General features: G+C 40.3%; 1 protein-coding gene across 1 annotated transcript; it reads right to left on the bottom strand.

Moving 5' to 3' along the window:
- Window positions 1-2,652: 2,652 nt before the first annotated feature.
- On the bottom strand, window positions 2,653-16,035 carry si:dkey-28n18.9 (uncharacterized). The gene is given in 15 exon segments (XM_020937035.2): window positions 2,653-3,894; window positions 5,037-5,102; window positions 6,765-6,854; window positions 8,170-8,256; window positions 9,263-9,302; window positions 9,411-9,481; window positions 9,483-9,499; window positions 9,592-9,622; window positions 9,871-9,945; window positions 11,088-11,171; window positions 11,305-11,429; window positions 11,499-11,559; window positions 13,724-13,831; window positions 14,184-14,291; window positions 15,799-16,035. Coding segments are annotated over 15 exon segments (1,107 nt in total). The 5' UTR covers window positions 15,805-16,035; the 3' UTR covers window positions 2,653-3,756.
- Between the last annotated feature and the right edge of the window lie 56 nt (window positions 16,036-16,091).

Here is a 16,091-nt window from a genome sequence, read left to right as displayed (position 1 = left end):
TGGCTGACCTGTGCACCAACGAAGAGGCACTAATTCTAAACCATGGTCGCCTCCCACTATAGTTTGCGTATTAAAATCATTGTATAGGCGTAAATATTCAGTCTCTGCTTGGGAATGTCAGCACAGACTCCTTGTACAAGTATGACTTTTCTATTATCGGAATAAGTAAATTATCTGGACTTTATTTCTGTTTCAAGTGTAATTTTTTTGTCTAAGCAGAAACTAACAAACACGTGAGGAAAAGGGGTTATTTTCCTCAACCCTATCTAAAAAAAAATGTCTCTCTAGCTCCATCTTAAAATTGCATTTGTAAAAAAAAAAAATTAAAATCATTCAGGGCAATTTGTGAAAAAAAAAAAAAAAGGGGCCTAACTTGTGATGGGCCAGTATGCCGGTCACATGACTGCAGGCATGACAGTGTCAGTGGATTGAACGGAGCTGATTTTGGGGAAGGGGCGATGTGGACGGGGACGAGAGAGAGCTCTTTAGGGCCAGCGAGTGCCTTTAACACCGCGTGCGACTTTAATTAATTTTGTTTTTGCAGAGATAAGTAGAGTGTTTTTATTTGTAGCTTCACCACAAACAGTGTTATCTTTGCTAATGGTTATTTTGTGAACACTGCACTGATTAGATTTAATGAGGAGAAGGGCCCAGTCTGACACAGTGAAACTCTCAAGAATTCCAGAGAGAGGGAGGGGGGAGAAACAGCGAGAGAGACAAAGAGAGAGACAGAGAGAAAGACAAAAAGAAAGCGAGCAAGATAGAGAGAGAACCAATAGAAGGTAAGAAAATCAAACAGTCATTAGTCAAAAACAGTCACTGAGTTAGAGAGGGTATAACAAGAGGAACTGAGGAGAAAGAAAAACAATAGAAAAGAGGAGATGGGGAGACAGAGAGAGAGAAAAGAAGGGAAGGGAACGAGAGGAAGAGGATAGGGAGCGATCAGTCTCTTTTCCTAATTGGCAGCATTGTCGCAGTCCTCACAGAGAAACTCGATTCAGAGGACAAATGACAAAGGCAAATTCGCTTCTACAAAAAAAACACAGGAGACGAGCTGAGAGGGAGACAAGATGGAGGCTACAGACAGACGAGATTCTTCCTCGTTTGAGCCATAATATAACTGCACGCGTCATATAAATCAGAACAATGCATTCTAAATCTAAAAGCTGCACGACATAACTTTTGTGAATGAGGGGATATCAACATAATGAAGTTTTTGGAGCTTTTGTACCATTTTAAAACATCGTTCCCTCGTCAAAAACATGCCTAGAGAGCTTTTAGATGTCATCCATGCATGTTTGAGTAATCTAGCGATCTCTCTCGGGGCCTATTCTTAGACTTGGACAAACTTTATTAATCCACAAAGGAAATTATTTGGACGCAGTAACCCACACATCACAATGTAATATAATAATAATAAGTTCCATAAAGGTGAGTTGTTGTACAGTTGTAGGGAGTATTATCTGTCCCTCTACAGAGGCTTTGCACCGTCACGTGACCCCTATACCTACGTCGCCATGACATCGGGCACGCTATGCCATTGACTTCAGCAGCATCGGAGAAACATGGTCTGGTTTTGTTGTGTATTTGGTTGTTCTAGACGCTCTGAAAGGGATAAAACGAATCGTTTCTTCACTGTTCCTCTGGAAATTACTCATCAGGAGCTTAAACAAGGAAATTATTGAAAAAAGACACAGATTATGGCTAGCAAAAATAAACGGTGAAGAGATTTCCTATGGTACCATCAAGACACACTCACGTCACTTTCATCAAGGTATTTGCTATTTAAATTGTTTCATAGTTTATTTAATGAGAGAAGCACATTTACTGAACTAAAATTTCATTAATTTATCCAGGAAAACCCACACTAGTTTACGATCCAACGAAGCCACATTGGGCTCCTATGATCAACATGGTGCACGAGTCGAAGAGTCTGTGAGCTGAACCTCGAAAGAATCAGCCATGAAAAGATCCTTGTGAACGTTAGAAAGATCCACTCACAAAAAGCGATTCATTCTAGAAGACATAGTTGTGGATAAGCAAGGCAGTAAAGAAAACATCGGTCGTACGACGAGTGACATGTTTATAAGTGCGCTGGAAGATACAGTTTGTACTGCCACTCACACTGCAAATGTTTTCTTTTTACATTTTAGTTCAGTAAATGTGCTTCTCTCATTAAATAAGCTATGAAACAATTTAAAAAGCAAATACCTTGATGAAAGTGACGTGAGTGTGTCTTGATGATACCATAGGAATCTCTTTGTGGTTTATATTCTCTAGCCATAATTCCCGTTTTTTTTTTTTTTCGATAATTCCCTTGTTTGAGCCCCTGATGAGTAATTTCCAGAGGAACAGTGAAGAAACGAATAGTTTTATCCCTTTCAGAGCGTCTAGAACAACCAAATACACAGCAAAACCTGCCCATGTTTCTCCGATGTTACTGAAGTCAATGACATAGCGTGCCCGGTGTCATGGCGGCATAGGTACCATTGCTAAGGGTCACGTGACGGTGCAAAGCCTCTATAGTCTGGTGCAGTGGGTGAGTTGTTGTACAGTTGTGGGGAGTATTATCTGTCCCTCTATAGTCTGTGCGGTGGGTGGGTTAATAATAAATAGTTTGTCTGAATAAAAAGGCAAAAACACAACTCCAGGTATGTTTTGGAAGAGGTAACAACTTTATAAAATGACTTAAAGCTTCACAAGAGTAAATTTTATGTAATATAGGACCTTTTAACTCTTAATATTTGTATTTATTTGAAAACTCTACAGAAAATTGAATCGGAAATGTCCTTTTGGAACCAGACTTCAGGCTGTTGTGCTCCATACATGTTTAAATAGGAAAGGGTAAGTGGTTACTGTATTTTTCGGACTATAAGTGGCACTTTTTTCATGGTTTGGGTGTTTCCTGTGACTTATACTCTGGTGCGACTTATATATTAAAATTTTCACACTGACAACCACGAGAGGCTCTAGTCTTGTGTGTTAGTGTCTGCTGCTACTGTACCACTGTTACTTCGCACTCTACTGCGCATGTCTCCTACAGAAAAAGCCGTTATCCTGCTGCAAGTGAAATCTGCGGCCGAAAACAGTAATCGAGCAGCAGAAAGAAAGTTTGGAGTGAGCGAGAAACTTTTGAGGGACTGGCGAAAAGTGGGGATGGAGAACACTGGTTCACAGGAACCGGGAGGGTGAGCTATGAAACTTTCCTGAAGTCACTGGATGGATGGACAAAGGCTGGACTTCAGTGACACCAAAACCATCCTGTCAGGATTCAGAAAGACCGGAATAATTCTAACTGGAACTGATGCTGAGTCTGACGACAGCGACACAGAAGAGGAAGCGGCGCTCTGTTTACCTCTGGAGTTGCTCAGAAGTGACACCGAGGATGAAGAATTGAATGGATTTAGTGATTTGGAGTGAGATGGAGAGTTTGGTAAAATAGTTCTGTTCTGTTGTTTATGTTATAGTTTATCTGAAGAACTGTTCATATGTGATGTTAACAGTCTGTTGTTCTCTCTTCTATTGTTATTACTAGAACTTGACTTTCAAGATGAAATGTTGTTCCTGGTCTCTGATTTTATAAAATGCATTTCCCCAAAAAGTGCAACTTATAGTCCAGTGCTACTAATATATGTATTTTTCTTCTTCATTATGTATTTTTTGGCTGGTGCGACTTATAGTCTGAAAAATATGGGTAGTTGGCTGGCTGGGCTGGGGTTGTAGAGGGTAGGACCAGTTAGAGGACACTGTGGTTTTCTAGGCCATCCCTCTGACCGTCTCCAGATGCAGGTTGAGTTGCTCTGTGTTTTTTCTGGCCGTGACGAGCTGTTTCTCACACCACAGAACCAGAGCCTGCTGCAGCATCTGCACACGGGCCTGTTTGAAGTGTTTAATCTGGAAAAATATAAAGCGCAGAGTCAAATAGGTTATGCTCACATGACATTACATCCTAGAATCCCTATTGATACTTAAAAAATTTTTTCTTTGTTAAATGTTTATGTTTGGAGTGTCTGACAAGTATGACTATGTTGTGCTTTCTACATTTTTTTTTAAAGTGTTAAAATAAAGTAACTCTACATCAGGGGTGTAGTGGGTGTGGTACACGGGGGTACACCGTCCACCTACTTCTCCCGATGTGAGATATAAAAAAATAACAAATATAAAATAGCTACAACTTAAATGTCAAAGCGGAGCTACTGGCAACGGTGAAAGCAACCTGTATAAGCTCATGAAATCTGCAATACTGTTCTATAGAGACCTAAACCAGGACGGAACAGGACTGAGTGTCAGGATGGGCCCAGAGGTGCGCCCGCGTAGACCATCGGGTGACCGGGACAGGACAAAGGACTATCGCAGAGCTCTGCGCCCCACGGGGATCAGCACAGCCGTGACCCGATGGCGCTTTGCAGACACCCTGCTCCACTGTCTCAGGGTTTTCCCTCTTCCTCTCAAGACCTGGTTTAGACCTGGTTTAGACCTGGTTTAGTCCTGGTTTAGTCCTGGTTTAGTCCTGGTTCTGTCCTGGTTCTGTCCTGGTTCAGTCATGAATCACGTACCCCACTAAAAAAAACACTCCACCACTGCTGTACATGTATCACTATTGAAGCCTCAGGTTCCTGTCTAAATGCAACAATAATTCAAAATTTTCTTTAGTGTATAACAGGTTGGTCACAGGCTTGTAAATCAGCCCTGGAGCCTCTAGAATCGTGATATAAAAGCGCTCTCAAAAATTCTTTAGAATTTTAAAAATCTGGTCACCGTATATCGACGTGAAACAAAAATTCTCTGTCCGAATAAAGAAACATAATAGATATAGTACATTTCACATCCTTAGAACATGATTGTTGTCATTCGAAAAGATTTTAAGCCATAAGAAGAATATGGAAAGTTTGTAGATCTTAATTCCAAAACATAATGATAAGGTTCAAGATTTATGGATGAGTTATATAAGTTAAATAAGCCTCTGCCCTCCATCTAAAATTCTAACATCAAATTCTAATCAAATATCAGTAAATTTGTGTAGGACGAGAGCTCACCTCCTGTTTAGCCATCACACTGATCTGATTAAACTCTCCCTCTGTAGTTTTCTTCACCTCCTCCATCTGATCAAAGACAAAATTAACATCATTATAATATTTTAAAAGGTGCATTATGTCATTGTTCTGGTGCTAAGATGTGGTTGTTCCACATTGTGGCATTAAACTTAGGCCTATTCATTTTCAAGGAGATGCCAACAGGGCAATTTATAGGTCAGATCTGTAAGATGCACGATAGATATGTTTAATGCCATACTGTGGAACATTTCAGACAAAGCAATAACATCACATTTAAAGAGGCAAGAATGCATTTCACAAATAAACAAACAAACAAACAAACAAAAACAGTATGCTTATTGTGGAGTGTTTGCTTAAGTGTAAAAGGGATATGAAAATTCATGTCTGGTCCTGGTCTGGTCCAGGTCTCAGTCTCATTCTTGGCCTCAGTCGTGGTCTCACTCCCGGTCCTGGTCCCGGTCTCAGTCCCCGGTCTAGTCTCCATCTCAGTCCCCGGTCTGGTCCTGGTCTTGGTCATGGTCCCGGTCTCAGTCCTAGTCTGGTCCTAATCCCGGTGTCAGTCCCGGTGTCAGTCCCGGTGTCAGTCCCGGTGTCAGTCCCGGTGTCAGTCCCGGTGTCAGTCCCGGTCTCAGTCCCGGTCTCAGTCCCGGTCTCAGTCCCGGTCTCAGTCCCGGTCTCAGTCCCGGTCTCAGTCCCGGTCTCAGTCCCGGTCCAGTCCCGGTCTCAGTCCCGGTCTCAGTCCCGGTCCTAGTCCAGTCCGTCCCGACAGTTTACGCAGGTGCACTTCCGGGCCCGTACCAACACTCAGTCCTGGTTCAGTCCTGGTTCAGTCCGGGTTCAGTCCGGGTTCAGTCCATGTTCAGTCCGTATGCGGCGCAAAAGACCGGCACGTCCATTATCCGTTTTTTCCATTCTTCATTTAAACACAAAATCGAAAACTGAAAAAACAAATCATTATCCGTTTTTTTCATTTTGGTTTTGGAGACAAATAATGAAGAAAATAGTTGTTTTTTAATTTTCTTACTTTTGGTTTTATTTTGAAAAACGAATGAATGAATGATACATGGATTTATGAACAATGCATGGTCATTTTGTGGACTTAAAAACCATAACAAAACACCGTATAATCAGCTTTGTAGCTTCATTTAGTGAACTTGCTTTGCCCACAGTACAGTCACAATTAATAAAATGAACTGACATTTAAAGGTGCACTGTGTAACTTTATGGTGGAAGGTCCGCCACTTCTTTGTTTCTGTGGATATGTCATTTTTCTGCCTGGAATGTTCCACAGTTTAACGTTAAAGAGCTCCACTTTACATTTATTCAGTTACAGGTGGTTTTATAGCTCAAAAATACCAAGAAAAACTGATATTCTGACTGAGCGAGTTCGCCCCCCACAGATCTGACCTGTAATTTGGTGTGGTTCGGTCTACATTACACAATGCACCTTTAAAATGTATTTATTTATAAAAAATATTTATATATATTTTTAAAGCAAGATATGGCATATAAATTGTCTGTAAAGTTGTTTAAATTTAAATAAATTCAATACTAACTGCAACTGTCCTTTTTTGTTTTACTTATTAGTCAATTCCTTTGTTCAAAAACAGTAGCTTTAGTTTAAGTTGTGCAATTCTGCCTTCTGCTGGATGAATGTAGGTATTACACAAAAATGAATCCTTGAGATATTCTGTGTATTTGTGTATTTACCACAGGTTTCTTCACGGGCTTGGCCTTCTCTGCGTTCCTTTTGGCCGTTTCTAACTCCACCAGTTTGCACGTTCTACGGAAGAGCATTTCCTGCAGGGGGCGCAAGAGTCGAAGGTCAGACACCAGCAAAAACAACAGTATCCTCGCCGTTTATTTTGATTTATACTAAAAAAATACTGAGCAGGTTTGGTGGAATAGTAGTGAAGAATTTTCTGGGAACATACGTCATAATTTACTTTTTCGTGAAGGTGTATGCAGTTTACCACATGACATCACAAGGTGGAACAGAGTGTTTTTTGTCTGAAATAAGAACTCAGCCTCAATATGTGTGTTAAAAATGTGCAACAAAACACATTTCTGGGTGTGTTTTGATGATGAAACATTATTACATAGAGTAGAAAATAGTGTCATATAGGCCTTTTACAGTTTTACAATCAGCATTTTTGAATCAATAAACATTTACAGAGTTAGAAAACAGTTCAGACAGTTTTATATTTAGTTGTGTAAAGAAACATAAATGTATAAGAGGTAGAGTTCTGCACCAGGTTCGGGCAAATAGTTGCTGAAATGGGCGGGTTTTAATGTTCTGGAATTTTACGGGCGGGTAGTAATTACACACGGGCTGGTCAGGACTGAACCACCTCTGAGAGTCCGAGCCCGTCCTGACAGTGAGTCCTGGTTCAGTCCTGGGTTAGTCCTGGGTTAGTCCTGGGTTCAGTCCTGGTTCAGTCCTGGTTCCTGGGTTAGTTCCTGGGTTAGTCCTGGTTCAGTCCTGGGTTAGTCCTGGTTCAGTCCTGGGTTCAGTTCCTGGTTCAGTCCTGGGTTAGTCCTGGGTTAGTCCTGGTTTTAGTCCTGGTTTTAGTCCTGGTTCAGTCCTGGTTCAGTCCTGGTTTAGTCCTGTTTTAGTCCTGGTTTAGTCCTGGTTTAGTCCTGGATTAGTCCTGGTCCAGTCCTGGGTTAGTCCTGGTTCAATCCTGTTTCAGTTCTGGTTCAGTCCTGGGTTAGTCCTGTTTTAGTCTTGGGTTAGTCCTGGTTTAGTCCGTGGCGTGTTTCTTCTGCTCAGTAAATAAAGCCTGTGAAGTGATGACAGTGGACTCGTGTCTGTGAATTCTTGAAGTTGTAACTTTTCATTTCGTATTCTGATGGAAGCTTCAGTGAGAATGCTTTTAGGATGGAGGGTAAAGGGTGGAACGTTAACAGGTCCGGGCGGGTGCGGGTTTAACTTTAATAAAATCACGGGTTAACAGGTGGGTGCGGTGCTGTACTGCGCAAGTGCAGCCGGTCTGCAAAAATTCACCGGTGCAGGACTCTGATGAGAGGTTAGCTTTTATCAATACACATTACTTCTATTAACTGTCCCAAACGTAATGTATTTCCTGATGTAAATACTGTATATTCTGTGTACCTTTTCAGCTTCTTGGTATCGAGACTCCAGGTCCAACCCCAGACCCAAAGTGTTCATGTTGTTTTCTGCCACACTCCCCATGTGCTTCTGCAACACACACATTTTCATTTGTTTATTGCAGGTGTAAAGATGCACTATGTAACCTTTTGGTTGGGGGTCCGTCACCTGCTTGTTTCTATGGAGATGTCATTTAAAAACCATAACAAAATAATTTATGATCAGTTTGTAGCTTCATTTAGTGGACTTGTTTTGCCCACAGTACAGTCACAATGAAGAAAATGCAAACTCTGATCCATACATAGCATTGACATTTAAGGTGCACTGTGTAACGTTTTAGTTTCTATGGATATTCACTGCTTAACCTGGAATGTTCCACAGTGTGACATTAAACAGCTCTACTTTTTAGTTACTACTTTTATTCAGTTACAGGTGGTTTTGTAGCTCAAAAATACCCAAAAAAACAGGCATTTTTCTGTGAGCGGGTTCACCTCTCCACAGATCTGACCTGTAGCTTGGTCTGGTTTGGTCTCCATGAAGATAGAAAGGTTTAATGTTCATACTGTGAAACATTCGAGACAAAGCTATAACATCCCTACAGAAAAAAAGCGTTTAACAGACCCTCCACCAGAAAAGTTACAAAATTCACCTTTATTTTGTTTTAACTCACTGTAAAAGAAAAACAACTTTTAACAATTATGCCACTTTGGCAGTATACAGTATGTGCCTTATGTGCACTGTGCAATTTTTCTGGTAGAGGGTCTGCCACTTGCTTGTCTCCATGGAGATAGCTTAGAATGTTCCACAGTATGTAATTATCGTGATATATCAATGTTTCGATATCATTTAATGTGATGATATAGTATAGATATCATGGACTGCTGTATCGATATATTGCAAAGAGTATTTTTTTGGTATATTTTACTAAATTATTTTGTTACAGAGCTACAGTTTTGTTGTTTGTTTAGAGGAAGGAAACTCGTTTATGCGACACATTTGATATTTTCACTGTTTGATGATTAAAATGTTTATGTTTCATATGAACTTTGCACAAGAAATGCAAGAAGACTTTTCTCATGATTAAAATGACACATACCCCCATAGAGCTGAAGACTTCAGACAGATTTTTACAAACCCTGAAAGCACAAAGTTCACAGCGTCACATGTTGTTTTTTATATTCTTTTTAAACTCATAAAAATATGTGAGTCATGTGAGTGGCCTGTAGCCTGCATGTGTGTGTGACCTGGAGAAAGCTTGTTTATCCGGGTCTTCTTCTGACTCCACACACATCTGCAGCGCCGCCGAGAAGTGTCCCACAGGCTACAGAGATTTCTACACACAAAAAAAAACAATTAGTAACATACGAAAAATACAGCAAACAATAAAATAAATAAATACTCTAGAACTGGGAAATTTGTACTTACTTTGTTCCGTTTGCACCACATCAAGGAATTTCTATAAGACAAATTGATGATAAACGACTGTATTTTTATAATAGCATTTCTTTTGTTTTCATTATATTTTTTTATAATAATAAAACAATAATAATAATAAAAACAGTTGATAATATAATATAATTTGTATAATTTACAATGATCTTATCTCAACTCTTTTGATTTAAAATGTCTCAGATACAATCCATAGACACATATATGTAGATTTTGAATATAGTTTGACACATTGTAGGATCATACACAGCTCACCTCTGCTACAAGTTTGGTGGAGTTGGTCAAAGTGTGGTTCAAGTCTCGCTCGTTTTGGAAAAACTCCTCCACATCCTGAAAAGAAAAGCTCAAATATCAACACATACACGGCGCCTGTCAACTGGTCAAAGTTATTCTGGATCCTTGTGGAAGACAATAGACTGTGAAAGACCCGAGAAAGAGTTGTTTTAACCTAAAATTTTTATCTCATGAAGCTAAGGATTCACTCACACCCACACCAGTCATAGTTTTAGCCCAGTTTAGTCCTGATGTAGACTTGGTTTAGTCCTTTTCTAGTCCAGGTTTAGTCCAGGTGTGGTGTAGTACCAGTTTTAATGACTTTCTACAGCATATAACATGCTTTAGAGTAGGGATGGGCATGATTAGTCGATTAATCGATAATTGATCATTAAGAATTTCATCGATTACGTTCATTTTTAATCGACAAACCAAATGTAGGTTGCTGTGCGTAGCGTAGGCTGACCAAACGTTCATGTCCAGGGACAAATGGGGGTCTGGACATGTAGCTCTCTGCACTCAGAAGGAGCGAGCAGACACAGTCGGTCAGTCTGCAACGTGCTGAAGCACAAATGCATATTTAGCAATGACTTGTACAAGAAATTCCACGCTTTCTGTTCCAGTTGGGACAAGTGGGAGGCCATGTGCACAGTGTACAAAGCAGCACATATATTTCATGTCCAGTGGGAAAAAGCTCATCAGGACACCGAAAACATGAAGTTTTGCTAGGTGAGAGTCGCTCAATGTCGATGACGAGTCCCCCACCTCCCCCCCCCCCGTACGGTGTCCTGGGTTTGACAAACGCAAATATGGTCACACTAACCTGTATTCCACTGAGTCGTGTCCTTTAGTCCAACAGAAGTTGAACTGCATCAGCACACGAGCTGTTTTTCTTTGCTTAGTTTATGCAAATTAGCCATGAGGTTTTAAGTTTGGTTTCTGTGAGAGTTGCGCAAAGCTGCATTAAATAGGCTGATGTGGCTCTAGAGTGGTTATGTTTATATGTCGTCAAGTTGAATTTATTTATGCAGATTAGTAGTGCACATAGTAATAATAATGATGATAATTTCAATATAAAAACGCTAATGATTAATCGATAATCGATCGTTAATTCTCCCGAAGATCAATTAAGAAAATTTTATCTAATTCCCATCCCTACTTTAGAGCCAGTGTGTCCTTGTGAAGAATGTGCCACTTACTTTGTGTCCCTCTTTCCTCATCTCCTCCACAGCTTGGCTCAGACGGTTAAATATGTTCTTCTTGGTCTTCTGTCGACCCGGAGGCTAAAATACACAGAATGAATGAATAAATTAAAAAAATCAAAGCATTAAATTACATACAATTGGAATCTGCATTGGCTTCTGTTAATATATGTGCTCTTTAAATGAAAATATGAGTTGAAGCGTGGTCTCTCACCTCTGTGCTGGTGAGGAAATCCTCCACTGCCTTGTTTTTGCTCAGGACGCTGTGAGACGCCACCTGCTGGAGAAAGCGTTCCAGTGCAGCACCGTAGGGTTTCCAGTCTCCCAAAGCCAGAATCCCTGCACAGTGAGCAGAACAATTATCATGTAGAAAGTGTGTTTACAATGGGAGATTCAACATGATCTTACCAAGCTGTTTGAGGACTTTAGCTGAACCATTCACCTGAGCTTTGGCTGGAAGAGGAGGGAACTTAAGAAAAAAAATATATATATATTATATTATTATTAACATTATTGCACTTTCATTTTTTTTTTATTACAGTATACTTTGCTAGAAAAAAGTAAATATTTCACAATACACCTTCACTTCAGTTTCATTATGTTAAGTTTTGCACTAACGTATGCAAATTTTGAGTCATCCAGGGATAAGATATTGAGTCAAACTAAATCAACTGGACTTTGAAACCAACCTACCTTTGTTATTAAACATTCAGCTTTATCAGGGCTTGTGTTGATTTCTCTCACTAGATGTAGCTCTATCACACCTGGGTTTTTGGGTGACACCACTGAAACGTCACCACCCACATCTAGCGGGAGTCACAGTCACCAACACAAGCCCTGATGAAGCAGTCTGGCTGGTAGAGAAGAGTCTGTTTCAAAGCCAAGTCTCCAGTTGGTTTGTTTAACTCGCTGATCATTTTAGCACTGCATTTTCCTCAAGTATACACTGCAATCATCTGTGAAACTAGAGGCTATTGTCTTTAGCCTAATTTAAACTGCTTCACTCCAAAGTGCACCAGCAGCAGAGGCCCCTGTTTAGCATTTGTGGTTTGCCAAAGATGTTCATTTTGTCTTCTTATATACTTTAACTTCTTGGATTCTTTTTAACCCTTACATACTATTCAGGTTAATTTTGACCAGTTTTGACATTCAAAAGTAGTAAAAATACACTAAACATCATTCTTTGATCCTGAAATTTGATGACTTTTCCTAAATTTTGCCAAATACACAAAAATGAAAATATTTTAAAATGTTATACTTTAATATACCACTGCTTTGAATGCACTGACTAGTTTGAAATAAGCATAACGGCTGCAGTGGATAAAAATGGTTATATTATAAATTCCAACAATTCCAGAATATTCATGTCAGTTTCAAATGCAATAAATATTGTCATCATATTGGCTTTTATGTTTTTATGTGTTTTGTAAAACAGGACATGATACTGTGTGATAGCAGATGTTTTTCTCAAAAAACAAGTGCTGTAAAACTTACAAAAATATGCTCTTCCTGCTCTGAAACATTATATTTATATATTACAGATATTTATTCATGTGGGACAGTCTATTTATTTGGTATAGACACTTACTGTAAGGGAATTCATGGTCTGGGCCAAATTTGACCTGGACCATACTGTGAAAGCTTAAGAAATGAACAGTATGTAAGGGTTAAAGACAATATATGTTTCGGCTGCTGCTGCTGGAAGACATCTTCAGAACTGTCCCCGGTGCTGGTGGTAACGTGTTGTATATCAGCTGTTGTTACGTCACCAGCAGCACCAGTGACAGTTCTGAAGATGGCTTCCAGCAGCAGCCGAAACATGTCAACAAGGTAAATACACTTTACTTTGTCTTTAAAAAGAACCTCTGGCAATATAGTTCACCCACATTGTCTAGTATGCTGTATTTTCTGGGCTATTAGGCGCTTTAGATTATAAAGTGCACTGTCATTAAATGGTCTATTTTCCAACTTTTTTCACAAATAAACTGCACTGGACTTTAAATGAAACCCAACAGTTGGATGGGTCAGTGGGACTTTGTTTGTCACGTTCACGGTGACTCTGGGCTTTGTTCAGTTGTGGCGTGTAGGGAGGGTGCTGTCTGGGACCGCTGGATTGTTGGTGTGTTCGCAGTGACTCAGTTGTTCAGTTGTGTCTAGAAGTGGCACATTGCACTCGCTTTTTCGGTTCGTTCCTCCGTTCTGTTCCTCGTCGGCGTGGAGTGATGAGTGTGTCTGTGGGTGTTTTTCGCTGCACGGCCGCTGTCTGCTCCGTGTGTGTTTGTGTGCAGCTTTGTAGTTTACTGAAGTCGTGTTGGGACACCTGAGTGGATTCGTGTATAGGAAGCTCTGGACTGGGTGCGCAATCATTTTTTGATGGGGCTGGAGGCTTAACAGCGCGTCTAATAGCCCGGAAAATACAGTAAATGTGCTGTATGTGGTGATGGTGGTGGAGTTGTGCTGCATAAATCCAATGCATTATTATTATTTGTCCTACAACAGATCTAGTTTGTTTTGGTATAGCCCTAGTTTAGACCTGGATTAGACCTGGTAGCATTCGGAAAGTTAAATCTTTTTCATACTAGTTAGGAAAGTTGGAGTACTTTATATACTTATACTGGCATAGTTGTACTCACTATGACTCCCTGTATCCCGGGCACGTCCTCCTGACAGAACAGGTGCTGCTGGAGCCAGTCGAAGTCGTCATATGTGCGAGCGACATGGTACTCCCCTGTCCCAGAGAGCTGCGCACAAAACAACATCATACTATACTGTACCATCGCCACTGTACTGTTAAATATTAGGCAAGTGTTTGACTTCCACACATTTTTGACATACGACAGAGGGGCCCCTCCTTTTGAATGTTTGATGTTGTTTGTCATGGCCGTAAGAGGCACCAGGCCACTCTAACCCAGTTACAAAGCCCTACCATTATGACAAAGTTATTATGAGTCTATAGAAAATATATAAGATCATATATTCTAAAAGTAAATAAAAATCTGTCTTCCAATTAGTCCAAGACAGTTCAGCTTAATTTTCAATCTAGGCAGTTACAAAATGATGTATAAACTTATGTCTGTGTGTCGTGTTACGTACCTTCTGTGATATGATTATGAATGTGAGGTTGTCTCCCTCTTTCACCACCTCGCTCACTTTGATACCGTCAGCGTGGACACTCAGGACAGACCCCTCCTTCACTTCTTCCTGGTAAAACAACATACAAACTTGTCTTTAGATATTAGAGAACCGATACTCAAAATAATTCTATATGAAAACTCGGCCCAGATTCTGATGTTGTGTCACTGTGGCATTAGGCAAGACACTTCACCCGCCTTGTCTATGTCAGCAGTCACCTCCAGTCTCTCTCTAAAACCTTCAAATCAGGCAAGAAATCCAGGAGTAATAATGGACTCAGACTTGAAGTTTAACAGCCTCATCAGATTAATAACATATTCAGCCTTTTACATCTAAAATACTGCAAAAATAAAAGGTTTACTGTCTAAAGCAGACTTGGAGAGACTTATCCATGCGTTTGTCTCCAGTAGATTAGACTACTGTAGTGACCTGCACACTGTCCTCTCCAAAAGAGCTCTGAGACGCTGAAGAACATCCAGAAAGCTGCAGCTCGGGTCCTGACTCGAACCAGGAAGTCTGAGCACTTGCGTCCTGGTCTCAGGTCTCTACACTGCCCCCTGTGGCTCAGAGAATGGACTTTAAAGTGGCTCTGCTTGTCTCTCCATGGCCTTGCACCAAAGTAGTGTCAATTGAACCATCTACACTGTGAGGAGCTCAGGGACCGGTCTTCTGCTGGTGCCCAGAGGCACGACTAAACACGGGGAGTCAGAGTTTCAGACTCATGCAGCTAAAAACTGAAACAGTTTAAACATGTGAGACAGACTCTACTTTGACTGTTTAAATCCAGCCTCAAAACACTTCTGTTTAGCTGCATATGATTGAAAGATTTTCATTTTTCATTCTGCACTCTTCTCTCTCATTTAATGTCTCTCTTTTTTAAATTTTCAGATGATTATTTATGTTTTGATTTGTTTGTATTGTGATTTCAATGCATTTCTTATTCTGTAAAGGACTTCGAATTACTTTGTGTACTATACAAATAAACTTACTTTGCCTTGTCTGTACTGTAGTATGACTGTGGGTATGTGTGTAAATGTTGGTAGTTGTCAGAGGGACTGATGAGGCAGCAAAGTGCTTCGTGAATGACTAATGCACTGTAGACAACTTTGGGTGTCTTAAAATGCACTAGATAAACCCAATGCATTATTATTTAGTGTGATATAAGAAACTGCAATTTAAATATATTCATTTCATTATTTTTAAAAGGTTAAACTTACTAGGGTTTAGTCTGGTTACTCTACACAACTTAGAACTATATTTTCTTAACTAGAAAGAATGGACTTTTCATTTAAATGATCTTCCAGTGCTGGGGTGGACGTAGGGGTGGGGGTGAGGTGGGGTCAGGAAAAACAGTTCAGAGATAAACAATGGTTACATGGTTATCTGTTACATATTTCTGACAGGCCATTCAAAGTACACAAATCCACTCAAGTGATACATTACATTAGTTGGTACAGCCTTATTCCATTGTTGATCTCCATATGCCTGTTTATAGCCTTGTCTCTAACCCTGGTGTCGCACACAACAGTCACATGACCATAAACAGTCTGTTAGAATCATATTAGGATAAGCTTACCATCATTTTGCCAGTGCAAGTATCTCCTTTGTAAGTATTGTTGCTTCCCAAAACGTAGATCTGGTGGGTAAAACTTGTAGATCTTGTTGTTTTTGCAGCCGTAGACTTTGCAGTTTGCTGAATTAGCACAGGATTTCCTCTGGCCCTACGAGCGCACGGCCCCGAGCTCACCAAAAGTAGTAAAAGTTAGAGATGAAAAATGCTTGTGTAGGGAAAAGAGGCCAGAGTTAGTCAGTAACTCAGAGACACGCCCACAAAAGGAAACTGCAGTAACGGACCAGTGGGCACCAAGC

This window comes from Boleophthalmus pectinirostris, unplaced genomic scaffold, assembly GCF_026225935.1.
Source record: "Boleophthalmus pectinirostris isolate CB_2022bp ecotype Guang Dong unplaced genomic scaffold, ASM2622593v1 HiC_scaffold_3, whole genome shotgun sequence".
Lineage (NCBI taxonomy): Eukaryota > Metazoa > Chordata > Actinopteri > Gobiiformes > Gobiidae > Boleophthalmus > Boleophthalmus pectinirostris.
Note: the sequence above shows the minus strand (reverse complement) of the source record. Positions and strands in the feature narration are given on the sequence as shown.